This window comes from Centroberyx gerrardi, chromosome 3 (assembly GCF_048128805.1).
Source record: "Centroberyx gerrardi isolate f3 chromosome 3, fCenGer3.hap1.cur.20231027, whole genome shotgun sequence".
NCBI lineage: Eukaryota > Metazoa > Chordata > Actinopteri > Beryciformes > Berycidae > Centroberyx > Centroberyx gerrardi.
The window spans coordinates 1,220,191-1,236,702 of NC_135999.1; the positions used below are offsets into that span (position 1 = coordinate 1,220,191).

The following is a 16,512-nucleotide window of genomic DNA, read 5'->3' on the forward strand; positions in this document are numbered from 1 at the left end:
TTCCGGGTTGACGGCTAAAAACGATACGTGGGAAGTCAGAAAGTAAACGCATTGTTGATTTTGTTATTTTCATAGGATTTGTTGATGGTAAGCAATGCATTAAAAAACACCAGCTGTATCCTTTAAGAGAGAAACTCTGCTGTGGTCGTTATTGAAAGTTATCAAGTGGTTTTTAATTCAAAATCAAGGAAAATTTGACTGTGTGTGTGTGTGTGTGTGTGCAGGCTGGCAGGCTGTCTGCTCACAGAGGAAGGCTGTGCTTCTCTGGCCTCAGCTCTGAGCTCCAACCCCTCCCATCTGAGAGAGCTGGACCTGAGCTACAATCATCCAGGAGCCTCAGGAGTGAAGCTGCTCTCTGCTGGACTGGAGGATCCACACTGGAGACTGGACTCTCTCAGGTATGGAGAGGCAACGTCTGCTAGAAGGCTGAGAGTCACACACATTTTCTCTGTCACACTGAGAAGATGAGGAATACTGTTTACTGTTTAATGGAGGATATGAGTGGAAATCCTTCATATTGAAGGTTATTAAATGTCCATGTTTCCATCATCAAAAATCTATTAATCTGACTTTGTTTATTCCCCAGTGTGGACCATGGTGGAGTGCAGTGGCTGAAACCAGGTCTGAGGAAGTGTAAGTGTGTATTTAGTTTGATTCATGAAAACAAAGCAACACACATTCAACTACTGATAGAAAATCCATCTACACCACAGTATGTGACGTCCATTCATTCAGATCTTACTGAGAATCAGGATAAATTATGATTAAAGTGCTAAGAAGTTAATTGTCAAACTGTTATTAAATCAACAAATAATTAGAGCAGGTGTATTAGATGAGAAGCTGCTGCTGTATTGAGTCTTGTTCTCTCATCAGATGCCTGTGAACTCACACTGGACCCAAACACAGCACACAGAAACCTCTTCCTGTCTGAAGACAACAGAAAGGTGACAGAGAGAGAGAAGCAGCCATATCCTGATCACCCAGAGAGATTTGACTGCTGGCCTCAGCTGCTGTGTAGAAATGGTCTGACTGGTCGCTGTTACTGGGAGGTCGAGTGGACAGGAGTGGTTGATATAGGAGTGACTTACAGAGGAATCAGCAGGAGAGGAAACAGTAATGGCTGTGGGCTTGGAAGGAATGAAAAGTCCTGGAGGCTGTTCTGCTCTGATGTTAGTTACTCTGCCTGTCACAATAACAGATCAGCAGACATACGTTCCCCCCCCTCCTCCTCTGGCTCTGACAGAGTAGCAGTGTATCTGGACTGGTCTGCTGGCTCTCTGTCCTTCTACAGAGTTTCCTCTGACACACTGATCCACCTCCACACCTTCCACTCCACATTCACTGAACCACTCTATCCTGGGTTTGGGTTTGGGTTTGACTTTGACTCCTCAGTGTCTGTGTGTCAGATAGAGGGAGAGAGAAACACTCATACAGCTGACTAAAGACAGCTGCTGAAATGAAAGGATGACACACACACTTTTTAATATGAGATTTATTAACAACGTAATATGAGGGGCTGTGAGGGAGCTATATGTACTCCCTCAGTAATCAGGTGAACAGCCCCTACACTCATTCATAATTCATCCTTAGTTATATTGATTTCTTAAGTTATGTATTCATCTGCTAAACCAGGATCCAGTTTAGTTAATTATGGCAGATACTTTATTCTGTGTTACAGTACTGTATTTCTTTTGTACAAGTTTGTTTTATTTTCCACCATTAATCATTGTTTTCTCCGAGGTCCACTTCCTGGTGAGGGATGGCAGAATCACAAACGCGCGCACATGAATGCTGCCTAACTACACATCAGTGTTTCCAATTTGGACTGTGCCAAGTGTGTTGATGAGAGGGGGGGAAGCAATGTGTTTTGGATTTGTGTATATTTGTTTTCTTTTCCTGACAGCCCTGCAGTTCTCTAGATTGCTTATTGCTATGATCACCTTGTATAACTCTAAAGACTAAATGACTGACTTGCATGTCAAAATGGTAGATCGGCATTTCTACTTTTAGTAGCACCCCTGCTGCTAAGGGGTTATGGTACTGACCAGAGTGTGACTGGCTGTGGGCTGGGGGAAATGCTTTTTGTAAGTTCTCTGTTCTCTGTCACCTTTTTTTGCAAGTTTTGGAATGACAGTATAGCAAAAAACCCAGAGCTCTGAACCGAACTTTTGGACTGTTGTTGCTTTTTTTTCCCTCTGCTCCACACTTCCCAGAACCACTAGTCAGCATCCTTTAGTAAGAGTTTTACACCACTACCCTACAGGGACATTGTCATCATGGCCTACTGGCTTCCAACCAAGCTCCATCTGACTGTCCAAAGGCATGGCTATCTATTAGTACTCGAGTCCCCCCTATAGGTCAAGGCATGTAATAGCAGTTATACATCGGCTTCATAACATCCCTCCCTTCTTAACTTTTAACTACTCTGTAGTGTACAAGTCAATCAGAAAAAACACATACCAGTACTATCCTTCCAAAACAGTAATTTCTACTTTCACATTTAGTTTAAGCAAGGAACAGTTAAACTTCTACTCAGCTTGATTTACCTAGTTTCCTTTGTTATGTAAACCTTTACCAAAATAATGCAAGAACAAATAACAATAATATCCTTTCCGAATAACATTTGATTTCTTTCTGTTACTTTTTTCATACATATATCAAAAACACTCATCTCCCACAGTTCTGTGTGTTTGTGTGTGTGTGTGTGTGTGTGTGTGTGTGTGTGTGGTAAATGTGGGTGGACTACCACACTACCTAAGGCGATAAGGGCGCATTCTTGCCCATGAAGGTATCTCCTTTATGTTGAGAAGTACTTCAATTGATCTGGGGGTCTTCTGATCCTTGGCGATCGGCGCAACTCTTGGTTGGTGAACCACCTGGTGCTGTATCTTCAGGGGTCAAAACCGGCGTAGCACTGTTCTCTGTTTGATGAGTACTTGTGTCCTCCGGTACTCCATCAGTGGGTGGACAGGGTTCCAGGTTGTGCTCCTCCTCTGTGGAATTGGGAGTTGGCTTCAGAAGATCCTTGTCCTGCCTGCTGAACAGTTGATCAACATGTCGCCTGACTACTCTTCCACCCCCAGCAACACAGTATAGGAAACTGGTCCTGTAAGCTCCTGTACTAGTCCTGGTATCCATTTAGGTCCACATCCAAAGTTATTAGTGTAGACAGAGTCACCTATCACAAAGTTATGAGATATGGTATGTCTGTCATGGTAGTTTTTCTCACTTGTTTGTTTTGACTCCACCTTTTGTTTCAAGTCTGGGTGAATAAGGTCAAGTGTACACCTCAGCCTTCTACCCATCATCATCTCAGCTGGTGACAATCCAGTGGTCAACTGTGATGATAAGTGGTCAAGTGATGCGATAACTAAACAAAGCCCTATTCAACTTTGTCTCTACTGTATCACCTGTGCTTTTCTTCATGAGCTCTTTAAAAGTTTGTACCGCCCTTTCGGCTAGACCATTAGATGAGGGGTGGTACGGTGCTGATGTGACGTGTGTGATCCCATTTCTAGACATAAACTCTTTCATGTGATCGCTGACAAAACACTGAGCATTGTCTGACAACATCATCTCTGGGATGCCATGTGTGCTGAAACTGTTCCTCAGACAATTTACTGTCACTGTAGAGGTAGATGAGTTCACCAGGAACACATCCAACCACTTTGAATGTGCGTCCACAATTACTAGGAACATTTTACCCATGAAGGGACCTGCATAGTCTATGTGGAGTCTTCTCCATGGCTTCTCAGGCCACTCCCATGGATGAAGTGGTGCACTCGCAGGTGCCTTCCTGTGTTCCTGACATGTTGTGCATGACTTTACCTTGCTCTCTATATCAGCATCCATGTGAGGCCACCACATGTAACCTCTTGCCAGGCCTTTCATGCGGCTCATCTCTGGGTGAGACCGGTGTAGTTGTTCCAGCATAGGAGCTTGTCCTCTGTCCGGTATTACAACGTGGGCTCCCCACAAAACACAGCCATCTTGCACACTCGCATTGTCTCTGTTGATAAGGAGTAAAATGTGTGTCATTATCTGGCCATCCTCTCAGGATATACTCACGCACCCTTGAGAGTATGGGCTCCTCTGTTGTCCATCTTTGTAGCTTTTCTGATGATATCAGTGGACCATCACCCTGTTCCAGCATCAGCACTTGATCCACTGGCGATGACCCAGCAGGACACTCTGGGAGTGGGAGGCGCTTAAGAGCATCAGCGTTGCCATTGTCTTTACCTGCTCTGTAAGTGATGACATACTCATATGCCCTTAACAGTACAGCCCGTCTCATTATTCTCTGTGACGCCATCTGCGGAACTGCTTTCATTTCATGCAGTGAACTTATCAATGGTTTATAATCTGTACAAATTACAAACTTTCTCCCATAGAGATACTTATGAAAACGCTGAACGCCAAAAATGATAGCTAAACCTTCTTTATCCAATTGGGAATAATTATTTTCTGTAGCAGTAAGCGTTCGAGACACAAACCCTATTGGTTTTTCCTCTCCACCTGGCATGCGGTGGGCTAAAACAGCTCCAACCCCATATGGTGAAGCATCGCAGGCAAGTATCAGTTCCTTGTTTTCATCATAATGAACTAACACACTGCTTGACTGTAACAGTTCTTTGGACTTGAAAACCTCCTCCTGCTCTGGCCTCCAAGCCCATGGTTCATCCTTCCTAAGCAGTTTGTGTAGCAGTGCCAATAAGGTTGATACGTTTGGCAGGAACTTGTTGTAAAAATTCAATAGTCCCAGATATGCTTTAAGCTCGGTCAACGAAGTAGGTGCTGGAGCTTGCTGCACTGCTTTCACCTTTGCTGGTAGTGGATGAAGTCCCGTGGCATCCACTCAATGTCCTAGGAATGTCACTTCCTTCTCCATGAATTGGCATTTGTTCCGTTTTAAGCGTAGCCCTGCATCCTCTAGTCGCTGTAAAACTAGCTCCAGTGTGTGTATGTGGTCCTCATCATCCTTTCCTGTCAGGAGTATATCGTCTAGATACACAGCCACCTTTTCAATTCCCTGCAGCACACCCTCCATAGTACGCTGGAAAATGGCTGGACTGGAACTCACACTTAAAGGTAACCTTGTGTATGTGAATAGTCCCTTATGCATATTCACTGTAACATACTTTCTTGATTCCTCATCAAGCACAATCTGTTGATAGGCATGGCTCATGTCTAATTTACTGTAGTTTTCTCCTCCAGCTAAGGATGCTATCATATCTTCCATTCTTGGAATGGGGTACTGCTCAAATGGGTGATACTTTCTTTATCATCAGTTTGTAGTCCCCACAGATTCTCGCTTCACTGTCTGGTTTTAAGACGGGGACGATGAGTGCAACCCATTCTGAGAATTTCACTGGTTCTATGATTTTTTCATTTTTTCAACCTGATGAGTGTACACTTCTTCAGCTCAACCAATACAGAAGATGTATTATTGGAAAAATTTCTGTTGCTGTTAAAATTGATAAAATTGGGTTTATGCATGAAGTTTATATGGATATCAGCTCTTTAAAGGAACTGATGGGAATGGAGGACAGATAAATGATTCAAACTATAAAGAGAGAGAAGGTTCAGTTCCACATCAACATCAGCACAACAGAAGCCAAAGGGCTGATTAATTAACAAATTAAAGAGATATGGCTCATTGACTGGAATGGACAGTTACTGTCCATTGGAGTCTGACTGACTCCAATGGACATCTCTACTGTAGAGATGTCACTTGTTCCAAATGAATCCATCAGTTGGACAAACACAATGTAGATCATCTTATTACCCCACACCATGAACACAGTTATTGTTATGACAAAGCCAAGCCAATTAGCATGGTGGTGACTGGATGACATTAGTTTGGTTCTTTTACTTCCATTAGCAAACACTAACCTTTATTGTAGATAGATTGATGATTCTTGGTGTATGTTCCAACGTGAAATTTCTTGCATCTTTACAGTTCTTGAGTTCTTCTTGCCTTGTGTTTGCTTGATTTGGGTAAAAACTATTTCCCCTGCTGCCATCCAACTACACCAAACTAGGTGCACAGGTGCATATTAATGCCTAATTGTGACAACCACCACCATAGCTGTGCTATTGCCCCCTATTGGGATAGAGTGAAAATAACTATGGCAAAGACTAATATCAACCAAACTTAAAACACCCATATTGGCTCCAACAGTTATTTTGTAATTAATAAAATAAAAGCACACATTCAAAGCTTCCATGTTCAAGTTTGGCTACTAAATGATAAACAGACATACTAACAACATACTGATCACTACCATGATGGTGGTTGTTGGCAGGGGGTTAATTTCAACCTACAGCGACAGCAGCATCCAGTAGAATCCAATAATAACCAGGGGCAACATACCAGTCTTTGCACTGCACTCATGTTAACTCTCTGAGTGTTAGTAAGTAAGTAAGTAAGTAAGTAAAGTTTATTTATATTGCACCTTTCACAGAACAAAGTCACAAAGTGCTTCACAGGAGTAAAATAGTTAAAATAAGACCATCAAATAGTAAGAAACAATAAAACATAAAAACAAAGGACATAAAAACACACAGAAATACAGACACAAGAGGCTAGACAAAGGCCAGTCTGAACAGATGAGTCTTCAGCTGCTTTTTAAAAGTGTCAACAGAGACCGCAGATCTTAAGTCCAGTGGAACAGCGTTCCATAGTTTAGGTGCTACAATTTCAAAGGCTCGATCACCTTTTGTTTTGAGTCTGGAGCGAGGGACGACCAGTAAGCCCTGGTCAGAAGACCTGAGTGACCTGCTGGTAATGTAGGGATGGAGCAGGTCGCAGATGTACACAGGTGCCTGACCATGCAGGGCTCTAAATGTGATTACAAGAACCTTAAATTGAATCCTAAACTTGATGGGAAGCCAATGTAAGGAAGCTAAGATGGGAGTGATGTGAGACGTCCTGCTGGACCTGGTCAACAGCCTTGCAGCAGCGTTCTGGACCATTTGTAGACGATCCAGGGATGACTTACTGAGGCAGGTGAAAAGGGAATTACAGTAGTCCAGGCGGGATGATATAAAGGCATGAATAATCATCTCCAACTCAGCTTGTGACACAACAGACTTGAGTTTGGCAATGTTTCTAAGATGGAAAAAACATGTACGGGACAATGACTTAATATGTTGATCAAAGTACATAGCCTGATCAAAAATAACACCAAGATTTCTAAGGTTAGACCGTACAGTTGAGGAAAGGGACCCAATACACTGCGCAACCTTGGAAACGATACTGTCTGAAGCAATAATAAGAACCTCAGTCTTGTCTGCATTAAGCTGTAGAAAGTTGTTGGCCATCCAGTCCTTAATGGCACTCAGACAATCGTGCAAAACAGACAGTTTGTCAGTCTTATCTGGCTTAAAAGAGATGTACAGCTGAATATCATCAGCGTAGCAGTGATAAGAAACACCTTTAAATTTGCTAATAATCAGTCCTAGGGGAAGCATATATAAAGCAAATAAGATAGGACCCAAAACAGAACCCTGGGGCACACCGCAGGACAGGGCAGCAGTTGCAGACATGTAGGGACCAACCGACACAGAAAAACTCCTATCCAAGAGATAGGAGGAGAACCAGTCCAGGGCGCTCCCAGAGACACCCACCCACTGCCTAAGCCTTTCGATCAGAATGCAGTGATCTACAGTATCGAAAGCTGTGCTAAGATCCAGCAGCACCAAAACAGAGCATTCACCCACATCAGAAGACATCATGATGTCATTGGAGACTCTGAGAAGAGCTGTTTCAGTGGAATGCTTCTGACGGAAACCAGACTGGAACTTGTCAAGAATGTTGTGTGCATTCAGAACAGCAGTGAGCTGTTTGGCAACAACTTTTTCTAAAATTTTTGAAATAAAAGGCAACTTGGATATAGGCCTATAGTTTTTGGGCAGGGATGGATCAAGGTTAGTTTTTTTTAGGAGAGGCTGAACAACTGCATGTTTAAAATAAGATGGGACACAACCAGATTGCAGGGAGCTATTAATAATAGACACCAGGCACGGACCAATAGACCTAAGTACATTTTTAAACATAGACGTTGGTAAGATATCTAAGGGGCTTGAAGACGTTTTCATACTGCCCACCAGATCAATGAGGTCTTGCAGGGAAATGGGAGAGAAGCAGTTCAAAATTGACGGCCGAGTTGGGCAGACGGAAAGGGGAGTGGAAGAGGGGATGATGCTTGCCCTAACATCTCTAACCTTATCCACAAAGAAGGAGAGAAAGTTACTGCAATCCTCATTTGAAAATACAGGCACATCAGGGGGTGCAGGAGTGACAATGTTGTTGATAGTGTCAAATAGGACTTTAGGATTTCGTTTACTGGAGGATATTAGGTTAGCAAAGTAAGAAGCCCTCGCATCCTTAACCATATTGTTAAATTCAGTTAAAAGGTCTTTACAATAGATACGGTGAACTTGGAGCTTGGTGGATTTCCACAGTCGCTCCACCCTCCGACATTTACGCCTGAAACAACGAATAGTGTCGTTTAACCAGGGGGATGAACTGACGGAGGGAACAAGTCGAGTTTTACGAGGAGCCACTTCATCCAAAATGGAAGAGCAATGCACATTAAAGGAATGGACCAGACAATCAACGTCAGCGTGAGAAGATCGCACTGCGCTTGGGTCAAAAGCTGCAGAAAATTTCTCTGCTGAGAGGCGATTTAAGATGCGAGAGCAATTTACTCGTTTACAGGGCAGATAATCTAAATTAAAAGACAGGTTGAACAAAACACATTCATGATCAGTAACATGCAGCTCCTCAGAGGAAATAGAATCAATATTTAAACCAAGCGTAAAAACAAGGTCCAAGGTATGACCCCTAATGTGCGTGGGACCAGACACATGTTGAATAAAATTTAAAGACTCAGTGACATTAAGAAAATCAGCAGCAAAACTGCTTGTATTGTCATCAACGTGAATATTAAAATCACCAACCATAATAATTCTGTCCAGCCTAATGATAGACGATAAAAAATCACTGAATTCAGACATAAAAGAACTATTTGAGCCAGGGGGGCGGTAAATTAAAATACAATAAAACGGATTTGAACGACCAACTTTGGTCATCTGCAGTTCAAACGAGGAGAAAGACCCAGTGCTCACCGTCCGACTTGCAAAGCAGCTCCTAAACACCACAGCGAGTCCTCCACCCCGGCCCGAGGTCCTGGGAGTGCTGATAAAAGTACAATCCGGCGGGCACAGTTCGATTAGGGGGCCGTAATCCTCGCTCCTCTGCCAAGTCTCTGTCAGAAACAGGAAATCCAAGTCTTTTGAGATGAATAAATCGTTCAGTATGAAAGATTTATTTGCGATGGAGCGGGCATTTACCAGCGCCATCCTGAAAGGCACAGATCCACCACCAGCAGCAGTAGAGGCCCGAGCCAAGGGGCGCAAGCACCGAGAGTCCGCTCCACCGCGCTCCAAGGAACGTCTCACCGGGGGGAAAGCAGTCAGCTGACAGGGAGTGTCCGGAAACACTGGTCGGAGGCAGGAGAATCTGACGCCAAGATCCACTGATGGAGCAGAACAAGCCGAGGGCAGGCCCATATACAGCAATCGGCCTGGATTAACAGCAACTCCTTGCTTCCAGAGCCTCCGCAGCTTCACCTGTACTCCGGCCCTTTTCCCCCGCTTCCTCCGGCATCTGCGGGAGCTTCGGTGAGGAAGGCCTCCATACGGCTGACAAGGGAGTGGCACGAAGGACGGAGAGAACGGGGGTTGGAAGACACCATCCCACGGAAACGTGCCATAGAAATCCACCATAGATGATCGAATATCAAGAAGGGTCTGGCGGTCATACACCCAAGCAGCGGACACATCAGGAACAAACAGGTGCGCTAGCAACACAACGACACATAGGACAGGTAGGACCACACTGGATGGGCGGGCAGCGGCAAAGCCAAACACAGGCGCCATCATGCCGGAAGCAGCAGTTTTGTTGTTAGGCAGTTTGACACATCTCAGATTAAAAAGTGTTACTGTTTACAAATACCGTTACTAACACATGCTAGTTTGGAGCAAACTGTAGAACTTTAAGTGTCACTTTTGTTTTTGTGACGGACTATGATAGCGCTTAGACTACTCTCTAGTGGCGAGGAGGTAAGCACCACCTGTGTAAAAATGGCACCACCGTGACAACTCTAATAACGATAATTATAATATAATGATGATAATGTAATGTATAAAGATAATGTAAAATATAATATATATTTTGGGATGGTCAATGTGTAGGCTACTTTGGGAGGGTTAAAAAAAGTTTTCTGGGACGGTTTTTGGACGGTGGTGAAGTTAGTTTCGAGCCCTGCAAATTACCTACAAAGATTCGATAACGGATTCGAAAGGGTTCGATATTGATAAGCAGATTCGATACTGGATTCAGATTCGGATAAAATGCTTTCAAAGTCCAACCCTAGTAGAGGCGAAACAGGAAGCAGGACGGTCATTAAATAACTCTCTTCTGATAAGAAACATACTGATGGAAGATGTGATTATTGTGGAGAGGAAGAAACAGTCGGCCATATTTTATTCTTCTGTCATATATCCGGGTGCAAACACATGAGGGGTGAAAAACGTCTGAGAACATTTTGAAAAATTAGCATTCAAAAACCTATTTCTGGTAGTTTTGTACTGAAAATATATAATTACAAACTTTTTAGCCCAAGGTAAATCCCCAATCTGTGATTTTTTGGATTTCCTCATTACAGCTCAAAACACAAGGAGATTTCACAACAATATCTCCAAACACTGCAAACACAAACAAAACTTACTCCCAGAGGACCTGAGGGATCTAGATGACGCCCTCTTGTGGATTGTCCTGCTACAGCATGTGTGCAGGTCGCTGCTTTACTGCAGTTTTATATTGTTGCTCTGCTCTCTGTCTCTGCTGGGAAAGTAAAGCAGCGGCATGTTGAACATTTTCTGTCTCTGTCTATACAGGAGCAGCATGGTAAATACATGCGGTAGGTATATAGGTACCAAACCAAAAAAAACATTTTATCCCTGAAATGTCCTTAATTTCTCATTACATAAACATTAACTATCCATTAAAAATAACAGCTTTAAAAAGGTAAGGTTAGTATCACAGGTTTTTAAGGGATTTGTTCATGGGTTGGTTCATGGAGACACTAGAAATTAAGGGATTTTTTTAATGCCTTTTGTGCAGGTTTACAGGTTATTAATGAGTTACTAATAGAAAGTTCTTGTCTCCCTGAATTTTACATTAAATTAGTAAGTAAGCAGTCAAACATTAAGGGATGTTTAAGGGAGTTCCAATCGGGTCTCAACTAACTCATTTTAATTGGATCTTACATGAAGTGAGGGGTGAATTCATGTAGATGTAAGCCAGAACTGATAATTAACATTTTAAGGAGCACAAGCCAGTCAACAACAGATTATGTTGGTTAGAAGTACAACTTTTCAGCACCATAAATATACACAGCATGTCTCATGCAAAAGTCTCTTGTGAACCTAGCTTTCACACTCACGGTACTCATTACCTAACATTCAACTAAACTATGGCAATTTTACACACACACACACACACACACACACACACACACACACACACACACTGTTTAACAACCAATTCAACAATAACAACTTTAACCAAATCATTCCCATAACGTCATTAAAACAACTTATTAATGCAGAACAATTGAATGCAGCACGGCATTCTGGGAAACATGACAAAAGCACTGTGGGCCGCCACAGTATTGTGCTGTTGTACTATTGCAGACTGTAGAGGGCAGTTTCAGATCAGCAGCTCCCCCTGCTGGACTGACCAGGAAAGGACCGGTATAAAACATGACGTGTGTTTCCATGCACACAGTATTCTGGATGCTAGCTCACATCCTGTTAGAGCCAAGAGCCAATAAACTGTTCAGATGTGTTTTCATATCAATATCAGCATCAACCCAGCTAGATAATATTCACACTGTAACGAACCGAACACTTTGAGTCAACTATGTTTCAAAGCAAATATCCTGTGAATTTATTTATATTTTATATTTTGGTTTGATTTATTTATTTATTTCTGAATGTTGCTGCCTGTCTTATGGTCCTGTAGATTTATGATACAGCCTGATGTTTCCTATGGTTCATCTGCATGGTAGTTTATCATTCTGTTAAACTCTGAGTCGGGCCTCTATGTGAATGCTGAACTTGGATTATGGCACGAGGGACAGTGACATCATATCCTGTGTATTGATAAAATATTACTCCGCTCCATGTATCAGACACATGCAGTTAATGGTCATTTTGATGGAAACATTTAGCGTAAAAAATGTGAGCAGTTGGTAAAAACTGTGTCAGTTATAAAGCAGTTAACTCTGAGAGAGCAGTGGGAGGAGCAGAGCTGCAGCTGATCCTCTCAGCTGAACCTACAGAGGTTCATGCTCTGAAGATGGAAAACCTCCTGGCTGTGAATCACAAAGACACGACACTTAACATGGACTTTTACTTCTGATGCTTAAAGTGCATTTAATGCTGATACTTGAATCCATTCACTTGAGAAAAAGTTTGTATAGAGAACTTTTATTTTGAACTTCTGAGTACTGTTGTGTCAGGATTGTTCTGTTTTTATTTAAACTCCAGGATTTGTGTTCTTCTACAACCAGTGTCTTTAATATGCTGCTTCACTTTGGTAGAAACATTTCCACTGTTCAGTAAACACTCCTCCATATCAGTTCAGCAGCAGTCTGCCTCCGACATCAGCTGCCCACTGTCACACTGATCAGCTCTCAGTATTGATCCTGGAAAACAGGCTGATTACTGATCAATAAGTCTGATCCAAGACACAGAATGGAATAATATGATCTGAATCTGCTTTGCCCTGTTTGTGGGATTTTTAAACTCTCATTTATGAATCAGGGCTCACAGCAGGAAACACTGACGCTCTTCAGCCTGAAAGAGCTTCATCAGAGCTTTAAGAAGAGTTACTGTGAGAGCAAGGTGAGCTTATAGGCAAGGAGACAGACCAATCACAAGCCAGCATGCCAACACAGCAACCAATCAGAGAACAGAGCTCGTCCTTTAGCAAAGGTGTTGAACATAAAGTAATGACCAATGGTAATAATAATAATAATAATAATAATAATGATAATAATAAAGTTTATTTTTATAGCACCTTTCATACCACTATGAAACCAAACCCCTTAATTTTATCCCTGAAATGTCCTTAATTTCCCATCACATAAACATTAATTATCCATTAAAAATAACAGCTTTAAAAAAGTAAGGTTAGTATCAAGGGTTTTTAAGAGATTTAATCATGGGTTGGTGCATGGAGACACTAGAAATTAAGGGATTTTTTATATTGTGCAGGTTTACAGGTTATTAATGAGTTATTAATGGAGATTACAGTGGAGTGGAAAGTAAGTATTAGAAAGTAAGCAGTCAAACATTAAGAGGTGTTTAAGGAGGTGTTGATGGGGTCTCCTCCATTAATAATTCCCTTAACTCATTTTAAGGGAATTTTGCATGAATGAAGGGGTGAATTAATGTAAATGTAAGGGTATTTTAAGGGATTACTGGCTCGTAGAGTACATTAGGCCTAAATGCAGCCCAAGGTGCTTCACAAGTAAGCAATAAATTCAAAATTTAAGAGAGACAGTGTAAAAAGAAAAATTACAGATGAAAAAAAATAAAAGAGTAACAACAAAACAAGGTGTGCAATTAGTTAAAACAATAAAGAGCAACAATTGAAAATTATTAATAATGGTATACAGACTGCTGATAGTTATAAAATAGATTAGAAAGATATGTTTTCAGTTTAAAAATGTCTGCTATAGGCTAAGTGCAGGTTTGCCTAAGCATATAAAAGGGTATGGAGCTTTTATATTGACTTGTAATAAATAATAGCCCAATATTATAAAAAAAAACTGCAGTGATGCCCTGATTATATGTCGTGTTTTTGCAGGTCAAGTTTACAATGTGATTCTAATTTCCCACACAATAAATCCTGGTTTGTCAGATCAGAAAACAGCGACACAGAGCATCCGAGGAAACACTGAAGCTCTCTGCTGAAGCACCGCCCGGCTCACATGCTAACACACCGAAAGATCAGATCCAACACCCGCTGGACAGCTGAGAGAGCAGCTGACAGGGAGAAAAACTTTATTTTACCAGTGCAAAAAATATAATGTTGGTCAAACATCCTGCAGACTTCAGATCAGACTGAACAAACACAGAAGCAGCATGAAACGTGGAGATATCAGCTCTCCTGTAGCCACTTTAGAGAGTGAGCACAAGGTGGAGAAACTAAAATGTTCTGGGATTGAAAAAGTGTCAAAACCTCAGAGGAGGCGATACTGAAACAAGGACACAGAGTCAGAGATGAGAAGCAGATCCACAGTTCAGAGCTGCAGAGAGGAGGAGAGTGAAGGATCCTGGTTCACTGAGTCTCTGGAGACACAGACAAGTCTCCTAACGGCCACTAGGGGGCAGATAAATAAAGCGTGAGGGAATGAATGAATGAAAAGGCCTATGTGAGTGAGTTACTTCTATAGTACAGTTTTTCATAATTGCTTACACACATTTTCTGAAACTAGGGCTCATTTTCTCAAAACTCTAAACACAAAACACAAACCCACTAACACAAAATGAAAAACTCCACAAATCACTGGCAAAATGAAACACTGCATTCAAAAGCATTTTATCTCATTTCAAAATGTTATTTTGCAATAAAATGACACACATAACCATCATATGAATACATCTTTCTAACAACCGACTACACACTGATGTGCTTAACGGAAAACACTATCATGAATATCTCATCAGTAAGCTTATGCCTTTTGCATGTTCAGAGGTAGACTCATGCACAGCAGCCTGTTGTAAAAGACTGTTACAGTATACAGTAATATAGTAACACACAAATACTTTATTTCAATCACAAATACTTTATTTCAACACTTGAATGTGTTGGATATGTGAAGTGTTCTACATACAAAACACAACGCAGTAGGAGAAAAACAGAAAAAAAGGTTTTCTGTAAAAAAAAAAAAAAAATTTAAAAATGGCTAAAAAAAAAATGAGGCTGCATCCTGCCTCCTGTTTGGGTCGGACAGCAGCTCATCTGCATCACAAGCCAAGACGTCTCTCAGATCTGCAGAAGATCTAAAAACATGATGTGATTGGCTAGGGAACAAGAATATTTCTATTTTTCAATATGAAATGACACATTACTGTAACACTGGCCAATCATCCTATCCACATGTCTTTAACATTGTTTTTTTGTCTTTTGATTTGATTTAATAACAATTTTTAAACCCAGCATTTACAACAAGCATAATAAAATATTACTATTATTATTATCATCACTATCATCATCATATTATTATTATTATTGATTTATATTATTATTATTATTATTATTATCATTATTATTATTATTATTATTATTATTATTATTATTCAACCCAGTCAAATTGCCAAAATGACAGCAGACCACAGTATCACGCAGATAAACAAATGGTGATGAGTGTGTCGACATAACTAAGATTTAAACTTGGATCTCGATTTATTTATTTATTTATTTTTACCAATGTGACTGATATTTCCTGAATCAAACCAGTCTGACACCTCCCTCTCTCTCTCTCTCTCTCTCTCTCTCTCTCTCTCTCTAGCCTAGTTTCACTTTCACTTATCGGCGTGGCGCAGCAGGTTATTTCCACCATGAAAAGGTATTGTACAAACACTTTACATTACAGTTTATAGTGTTTTATTCTTCAACCTGTTAATTCTTACTGTTGACTGATTTAACTGTAATAAGACGATCATACAGAAGAAGCCTCTGTTTGTGATCAAGAGGGTGAAACTCTGTTTCGGTTGGAAACATAAAACACTTTGCGACAGTTTGTGAACACATCAGTGTTTGAGTGTTAACGTTAACGTCCTGAACATGTAAATTAGTTGTAATGTTTTGAATCTGTTTTAATCAGAGCAGGAAGGCTCTTTAGTTCACTGTAGATGATGAGGTTAAATTTCACCATTTGATAGACGCATCATAAAACTACTTCCTGATTCTCTGCCACAGACTTCAGATTGGACTTTGATCCTGATGTTATTTTATATGGCTGATTGTTCATGTTATTCAGGTCAAGACCTGTATTTATCAAAATTATATTAATACGTAATCTGATCATCTTTCCATCCAGTTACTTTATATTTCAATAAAAGCAGGAGTGATGAAATACATGCTGCTTAATGCAAGGGCGTCACTTTGTGTTGAAAAGTGGTGACGGCGACGTGGTGGGGACAAGGGCGGATATTTCATTTCACTGTTGGGGGGGACAATAAACAGAAAAATTTCTCAAGAGCAATTCCTGAAGGGGACACCAAAGGTGCCGCCAAAAGTACTGTTGTATTAAATGTATATAGAGGTCCATTATGAAACATTTCCATAAGCACTTCATTCCTTTCTTATGAAGATTTTATCAAATTGCCTTTGATATTACTGGGGTCTTTCTACTTGGCGTTTCGGTG

General features: G+C 41.1%; 1 protein-coding gene across 3 annotated transcripts in view; it reads left to right on the top strand.

Moving 5' to 3' along the window:
• Positions 1-16,512, top strand: part of LOC139912610 (protein NLRC3-like) — a 48,552-nt gene that overhangs the window by 14,976 nt on the left and 17,064 nt on the right. For 2 of the 3 annotated variants that reach the window (XM_078291288.1, XM_078291293.1), the window contains 3 exons: positions 225-398; positions 587-633; positions 874-2,165. The exons of the other annotated variant lie outside the window; for it this stretch is intronic. In XM_078291288.1, coding sequence (XP_078147414.1) covers positions 225-398; positions 587-633; positions 874-1,442 — 790 coding nt within the window. In that variant the 3' untranslated portion in view covers positions 1,443-2,165. Of the gene's footprint in view, positions 1-224; positions 399-586; positions 634-873; positions 2,166-16,512 lie in introns of those variants that run through there. 3 annotated transcript variants of the gene reach the window in all.